Here is a 9,277-nt window from a genome sequence, read left to right as displayed (position 1 = left end):
AGTTTAACAAAATATCAAATGTACTAATGTATAAACTATCCTTTGGAGAGAGAGAGAGAGAGAGAGAGAGAGAGAGAGAGAGAGAGAGAGAGAGAGAGAGAGAGAGAGATAGGTCTGAGAAGTTTCATTATAAGTTTAAGAAGTTTTGAATTTGGATACGATAATTTGATACGGTATTCTTTTAAAATAAGAGAGAGAGAGAGAGAGAGAGAGAGAGAGAGAGAGAGAGAGGAGAGAGAGAGAGAGAGAGAGAGAGAGAGAGAGAGAGAGAGAGAGAGAGAGAGCACCTGCCAAATCCTTGAAAAAATTCCAATGTGAAAACGAATAATATATTCCCTTGAATTGGCAACTTTTTTGTTTTCTCAGTCTCAAAATTTGAGGACGCAAATATTTATCATAATAAGAAGAAAAAAAAAGTATGAGTGGTTAAAATATATCCCATATATTTTCGATAACAGTTGTCCGGAGAGTCACTAACTAAGTCATTAACTTATATAGACTGTTAAAAGTTCGTGAGGTCAAGAAAAACGGTCTTAATCCTTAAATAAATAGTGCCAGGCAGTTTTAATAACGGATTAATACACGTTAAAGAGTGATATTACGGTCACTAACCCGTAAAAAAATATTAACATAGTTGAGTAAAAATTACGGTCGCCTGTATTTTACTGGAATACGGCTGAGAACAGTATATTTTTCGAGGAATTTCCTATTAGAATTACGGTTTTTAACCGTACAGATGAATAACTTAATAGAGTAATGAAAAAATTAGCCTGCAAATACAAAAGCTGTGCATTGCCACATTTCATTAACCAAAAAAAAAAAAAAAAAAAAACGGTACATGCCTGGCAACATTTATTCCAGGATTTTGATAGTTTAAAAAAATGGTTATATGGACGTAAAGGGGTGATATTACGGTAAAAAAACCGTAAAATATAAGAATAAAGTATGGTCAAATTACGGTCGCCTGTATTTTACTGAAACATGCCTTAGAACAGTATATTTTTACGGAGAATTTAATAGAAATTGCAATTTTGTTCAAATTTACAGATGTATAGATATATATAGTAAAGGTAAACTCAAGAACAGTACATCATTAAGGAGAAAATCACATTGAAATTACGGGTTTTGTACCGTAGAGATGAATGAATCTAAATAGTATTGGAAAAATCAAAAGTATATGTTTACGGAGATTTCCAATTAAAATTACGGATTCTTAACAGTGTAGAGAGAAATAACTATATGATAATGAAAAATAAGCCTTCTTATATTTCATGAGATTTGTATCACCACATTTCATTAACCATATATAATTTTTTTTTTCCAGGCCGCGTCAGCACAATGCTATCAGCCAGCCAGTCCCTGGTCCCTATGTTCGGCGGGTATGCTTTCTCCCAACTTTACAATTCGACTCTGCACACAATGCCTGGAGCCCAGTTTCTGTTTTCCGCATCTTTGGCCGGTCTGATCTTCTCCATTTTCATGTGAGTGTGTCATACGTTTAATGGGTTTATTAGGTATTGAATGTAATCGAAATATAAGCTGGTGGATTATTTTCCCTTTATTAGATATTGAATATAATCCGATGTAAGCTGGTGGATTATTTTCACTTTATTAGGTATTGAATATAATCGAAATATAAGCTGGTGGATTATTTTCCTTTTATTAGGTATTGAATATAATCTGATAAAAGCTGGTGGATTATTTTTACTTTATTAGGTATTGAATGTAACCCAAATGACATGAGCTGATGGATTACTTTCCCTTTATTAGGTATTGAATGTAATCAAAATATAAGCTGATGGATTATTTTCCCTTTATTATGTATTGAATATAATCAAAATAAGAGCTGGTTGATTATTTTCACTTAAGGTATTAAATGTAATCCAAATGACATGAGCTGATGGATTATTTTCCCTTTATTATGTATTGAATATAATCAAAATAAGAGCGGATTGATTATTTTCATTTAATTAGGTATTGAATATAATCGAAATGATAAGAGCTGAAGAATTATTTTCACTTTATTAGGTATTAAATATAATCGAAATATGATCTGAAGGATTATTTTCCCTTTATTATGCATTGAATATAATCGAAATGACAAGATCTGATTGATTATTTTCATTTAAATAGTTATTGAATATAATCCAAAAGATATAAGCTGATGGATCGTTTTCCCTTTATTAGGTATTGAATATAATTCTAAAGATATAAGGTGATAGATTATTTTCACTTTATCAGATATTGAATATAATCCAAATGATATAACCCAATAGATTATTTTCACTTAATTGGGTATTGAATGTAATCCAGAAACCATGAGCAGATGGATTACTTTTTGTTAGGTATTTAATATAACACAAATGTTATAAGGTGTTAGATTATTTTCCTTATCAGGCATTGAATATAATCCAAATGATATAAGCTGATGGATTATTTTCCCTTTATTAGGTATTGAATATAATCTGGTATAAGCTGGTGGATTATTTTCATTTTATTAGGTATTGAATATAATCCAAATGATATGAGCTGATGGATTATTTTCCCTTTATTAGGTATTGAATATAATCCAAATAATATAAAGTGATGAATTAACTTCCTTTTATAGTTTCCATGTTTACTGCTTGATAGAAAAAGAAATTACTTGTATAACTTCAAGTTCTCTTGCTTGAGGGTACACTCAAGTAGTCAAGCACACTTATTTCTCATCCCTTTTTTTTGAAGTTATTATATTTTAGGTATAAAAGATTTATTTTAATATTACTGTTCTTGAAATATTTTAATTTAATTATTACTTCACTTATAGTTTATTTATACCATTATTTCCTTTCCTTCTTGGGCTATTTTTTCCTGTTTGAGCCTTTGGGCTTCTATCATCATACTCTTCCAACTAGGGTTTTAGCTTAGCCAATAATGATAACGATAATGATAATGATGATGATGATGATGACGAGAAAATAATAATAATAATAATAATAATAATAATAATAATAATAATAATAATAATAATAATAATAATAATAATAATGATGATTATCCATTCATATACCAAGGCACTTCCTCCAATTTTGGGGGGTACCTGACATCAACAAATGAAACAAAAAAAAAGGGGACCTTACTCTTTACATTATAATAATAATAATGATAATAATGATAATAATAATAATAATAATAACAATAATAATAATAATCTGGGAGCTGAATGAGTCACTAGGAATTATTACCAAATTGATGGATAGTCTAGAAATTGCCCTAATTTCTTGAATATTTTTTCTTGATACTCTTATTATTCCATGTATATTAATTATTAAATAATCTAATATTTTCTATTTCTGGTCTAGTGCCATAAGGATTCTGAAGCCAGAGGTTGATCAAATCAAGCCACCGATGGGGAATGGAGACACACCTGTCACTACAGTTGAAGATGTTCCTACATTAGTGGCCCAGGTAAGCTCATTTTTTTTTTTTTTTTTTTTTTTTTTTTTTTTTATGTTGTGACACAGAGTTACATGGTTGGTCCTTTTTAGACCAAAAACCTCAAATTCGTCCTTTTTTTTTTTTTTTTTTTAAATTGGTAGGCCCTTAGTAATATCTTGAAAAAAGGTTGGCCTGAAATGCTATATTTTTGGGCTATTTATACTAACGAGTTGGCCTTTTAAAGCTGCAGTTGATTGGAAGTTGGCCTTTTCTCATTTAGAATACCTGGCAACCGTGGTTTATAAGCAGACTTGAAATGTGTTAGATTTAACATTCTTGCCTTTAAGGTAATTCAAGGCGTTCCCACATTAATGGCGTGGGTATGCGAAATTTTCTTTTTTTTAATTTAAAATCAAACTCAAGGAAGTCATATTTAACATTCTTGCCTACAAGGTAATTCAAGGCATTCCCACATTAATTGCATAGGCAAGCCAAATTTTCTCTTTTCTACTGAAAAACAAACTCAAATGTGTTAGATTTAACATTCATGCCTTGAAGGTAATTCAAGGTATTCCCACATTAATGGCATGGGTAAGACAAATTTTCTCTTTTTTATTTAAATGCAAACTCGAGAGAATTATATTCAACAATCTTGCCTTTAAGGTAATTCAAGGCATTCCCACATTAATGGCATAGGTAAGCCAAATTTTCTCTATTTAAATGCAAACTCGAGAGAATTATATTTAACATTCTTGCCTTTGAGGTAATTCAAGGCATTCCCACATTAATTGCATAGGCAAGCCAAATTTTCTCTTTTTTACTGAAAAACAAACTCAAATGTGTTAGATTTAACATTCATGGCTTCAAGGTAATTCAAGGTATTCTCACATTAATGGCATAGGTAAGACAAATTTTCTCTTTTTTTATTTAAATGAAAACTCGAGAGAATTATATTTAACAATCTTGCCTTCAAAGTAATTCAAGGTATTCCCACATTAATGGCATAGGTAAGACAAATTTTCTCTTTTTTTATTTAAATGCAAACTCGGGAGAATTATATTTAACAATCTTGCCTTCAAAGTAATTCAAGGTATTCCCACATTAATTGCATAGGTAAGACAAATTTTCTCTTTTTTTAATTTAAATGCAAACTCAAGAGAATTATATTTAACAATCTTGCCTTCAAGGTAATTCAAGGCATTCCCACATTAATGGCATAGGTAAGCCAAATTTTCTATTTTTTCTGAAAAACAAACTCAAATGTGTTAGCCTTAACATTCTTGCCTTTAAGGTGATTCAAGGCATTCCCACATTAATGGCATAGGCAAGCTGAATTTTCTCTTATCTAAATGCAAACTCGAGAGAATTATATTTAACATCCTTGCCTTAAGGGTAATTCAAGGCATTTCCACATTAATGACATAGGTATGCCAAATTCTCTCCTTTTTTTTTACTTAAAAGCAAAATCAGATTTGTCTGAATTAATATTCTTGCCTTTGAGGTAATTCAAGGCATCTCCACATTAATAGCATAGGTAAGCCGAATTTTCTTTTTTTATCTAAAAGCAAACTCAACAGAGTTATATTTAACATTCTTGCTGCTAAGGTGCATTTTTCTGTAAATATCTGTTGAAATATTGTGCTGTCAAACTTGAGGCCAAGAATTTATGTTGTTACGTTTCAGCAGGTGCTATGTTGTTACACTGTATTAAAGTGCTATTCTATCCATATTTCTGATAGTGGCCTATGTTTGAACTCTGTCAGACACTGCTCTTTTTTACTTTTCTGATAAGTTATTCCCATTACTGTCGAGGAGTCATATATACCTGTAATGCTGGCTAGCTGCATTGTTACATTCTGACAAAGTGCTCAGCAATCACACGCTCTGCATATGCTGAGCTACTGATACAACAGCAGCAACAACAACAACAACAACAAATGCAGCCATTGATAGTCACTATAGGTCCACTACATGACAAAGGCTTCAGATATCAATTCATGTCTGTGGTTTGGCTACTTTTGATCACCACGCTTGCCAGTGGGGACAGGCACTCATTTGATCGCCCAAAGCAAACAAACCTAGTGCAACTTAACAGATCGTTGCAATACGCAAAGGATTTATTACTATTACTACTATTATTAATACTAGCCAAGCTACAACCATATTTAGAAAAAAAACAAGATGCTATAAGCCCAAGGGCTCCAACAAGGAAAAATAAAATAAGGGGAAAAGGACACAAGGAAAAAAATAATCGATATATATAGTAATGAAAATTAAATAAAATATTTGGAAAAACCTTAACAGTAAAACAGATAACTCGTATATATACTATAAAAAGTCTTATGTCAGCATGTTCAACATAAAAAATATTTTTGCAATTTTGCAATCTTGAAGTTCTACTGATTCAACTAACCGATTAGGAAAATCATTCCACAACTTGGTCACAGCTAGAATAAAACTTCTAGAATACTGTGTAGTTTGTGTAAGTATTGAGCCTCATGATGGGGAAGGCATGACTATTAGAATGAACTGCATGCCTAGTATTAGGATCATGATGGAACTGTCTAGGATGATCTGAATGTAAAGGATGGTCAGAACTATGAAGAATCTTATGCAACATGCATTATGAACTGACTAAACGACAGTGCCAAAGATTAATATCTAGATCAGGAATAAGATATTCCTACTTAGAAAGAGTAGCTACTACAGTCTCTGTTAATGAGCTATTTCATTGCACTTCAAATCATACTTATCATGAAAGTGCAAGCTGGAGTGTATTCCTGCAATGGTGCTATATTGTTTACCTTTTCGTTATAAGTTTGTTATAAAGCATTTTCATTGTGGGCTACATCAGAACTCTTGAAACTCTCATTACTATTTATTGCCTACATGGGAGGATCTTCAAGACAAAATATTTGAAAGGACAACCCAAGTTACTCATTGATTTGAATGAATTAGGGGTAGAAGAGACTCTTTAGCTATGGTAAGCAGCTCATTTAGGAGAAGGATACTCCAAAATCAAACCCTTGTTCTCTAGTCTTGGGTAGTGCCATAGACTCTGTACCATGGTCTTCCATTGCCTTGGGTTTGAGTTCTCTTGATTGAGGGTACACTCGGGCACATTATTCTGTCTTATTTTTCTCCCACTTGTTTTGTTGAAGTTTTTATTGTTTATATAGAAAATATTTATTTTAATGTTGTTACTTTTCTTAAAATATTTTATTTTTCCCATTTCCTTTCCTCACTGGGCTATTTTCCCTGTTGGAGCCCCAGGGCTTATGACATCCTGCTTTTCCAACTAGGGTTGTAGCTTAGCAACTAATAATAATAATAATAATAATAATAATAATAATAATAATAATAATAATAATAATAATAATAATAATAATAGATTTCTGTTGTTAATTGATTTACGTGGTTGGCTATGCTAAATCTCATTTGTTTTTCTATACAATTTTAAAATAGATATGTTTAACTTGAATAAATTTTTTAAAGAATTAATTTTTTTTCAGGACTTTTTAATGCAAATTAGAAATGAAAATTGTAATTATATCTCAAACAAGCCCTATCTTTCGAGCTTAAAGGATATAGAGATGAAATTAAATCTTATATTCTCCCAAACACATTTTACACTTATTGATATGATAATTTTCGTATTAGGTAAATAAGATAAATTTTATGCCAAATATAATGCAAAATTCACAAACTACTACTACTTCCAATATTTAGTTCTGGCTGATATATTGATAAATTTCTATCTTTCGAACTTGCAGGATACATTAGTTGAAAATAAACTTTAACTTTTGAAAATATACAATTAATAAGAGGATAATTTTTTTTTTATTTTTTTAAATAAATAAATCAAATCAATTTTGTGCCGAGTATAATATAGCAAAACTCCAAATACTACTACTTTCAATATTTACCTCTTACTAATATATTTATAACTTTCGAACTTGCAGTTAAACTTAAAATTACCTTCCAAAGATATCAGGCAATTATTAATATGACCGTTTTTTTGGATAAGTTTATGCTAAATACAATGATGCAAAACTCAAAACACTAACACATTCAGTATTTACCCTAACTATGTATATATATATATATATATATATATATATATATATATATATATATATATATATATATACAGACACATATGTAATATACATAAATACATACATATATATATATATATATATATATATATATATATATATATATATATATATATATACAGACACATATGTAATATACATAAATACATACATATATATATATATATATATATATATATATATATATATATATATATATATATATATATATATATATATCCATACATTATATATACATATATATATATATATATATATATATATATATATATATATATATATATATATATATATATATATACATATATATATATATATATATATATATATATATATATATATATATATATATATATATATATACATATATATATATATATATATATATATATATATATATATATATATATATATATATATATATGTATATATGATGTATATATGTATGTTTGTATTTATGTATGTTTTATATATATATATATATATATATATATATATATATATATATATATATATATATATATATATATTGTATATACACATACATGTACACACACAAACATACACACACAAACATATATATATATATATATATATATATATATATATATATATATATATATATATATACATATATATATATATATATATATATATATATATATATATATATATATATATATATATACATATATATATATATATATATATATATATATATATATATATATATATATATATATATATATATATATATATATATATCTTTTGAACTTGCAGTTTAACCTAAAACCTATATTCTCCTAAAGATATCAAGCAATTATTAATATGATCGTTTTTGCATCAAGTAAATGAGATAAGTTTATGCAAAAATCTCAAAATACTTCTAATTTATATATATATATATATATATATATATATATATATATATATATATATATATATATATATATATATATATATATATATATATATATATATATATATATATATATATATATATATATATATATATATATATATATATATATCTCGCTAATATACTTTTATATTCCAACCCTGCAGGATACTGAGGAGTCCCCCCACGCTTATGACAACCCAGTGTGTTCTTCAGATTCTTCAGACAAATGATATTTGCATCTTATCATCAACAATTGGTTAGAAGAAATCAATCTATTCTAGCCAAAGGTAATAATGTTCTTACGCGTACACCGCGGCGAAGAGAGTAGTTTTGTGCCATGTAAGGGGGATTATCAGAGCTCTACCCCTCTAAGTAATGAAATTTGCTTCTTAAACAGTGAAGTGAAAAAACTTCTGATGGCTTTTATCAAGGTAAAGGTTTAGCCATAGCCATGAAATAAGGTGCCAAAAGAAAAAAAAAGTATTTTGATAATATATATGAAGTTTAAGCTAGTAAAGTTTTTATTCCCCAACTGGGAATCACACAAATGTCTCAGTTGACTTTTTTAGATAAATTATTCCAATTTACAAAGTTATATTTTGATTAGTTTTTCAGACATTGAACCATGGTATGAAAATAAGCTGTGCAATGAAAAATAAATATATTTAGATAATTCAAATTAAGTTTAAGAAGCTGATATTTTTTTTTGTTCCCTAACTGGGAATTACATAAATGTCTAATTTTTTTCGAGCCAAGTTATTCTTATTTAAAAGGAATATAATAAAATTTCTGACAGATTTAACTATTTTGGGCAATATTTTGCTTTCAAATGATTAAGTAA

At 28.1% G+C, this 9,277-nt stretch overlaps 1 protein-coding gene across 1 annotated transcript in view; it reads left to right on the top strand.

The window, feature by feature from the left end:
* The window catches only part of LOC137643363 (probable peptidoglycan muropeptide transporter SLC46), a 36,916-nt gene extending 28,250 nt beyond the window's left edge, over window positions 1-8,666 (top strand). The window contains exons 7-9 of the mRNA XM_068376193.1: window positions 1,325-1,481; window positions 3,342-3,447; window positions 8,601-8,666. Coding sequence (XP_068232294.1) covers window positions 1,325-1,481; window positions 3,342-3,447; window positions 8,601-8,666 — 329 coding nt within the window. The remainder of the gene's footprint in view (window positions 1-1,324; window positions 1,482-3,341; window positions 3,448-8,600) is intronic.
* Window positions 8,667-9,277: the final 611 nt, after the last annotated feature.

The sequence above is a fragment of the Palaemon carinicauda genome, chromosome 6, assembly GCF_036898095.1.
Source record: "Palaemon carinicauda isolate YSFRI2023 chromosome 6, ASM3689809v2, whole genome shotgun sequence".
NCBI classification, from domain to species: Eukaryota; Metazoa; Arthropoda; class Malacostraca; order Decapoda; family Palaemonidae; genus Palaemon; species Palaemon carinicauda.
This window is presented reverse-complemented; position numbering and strand designations above follow the sequence as displayed.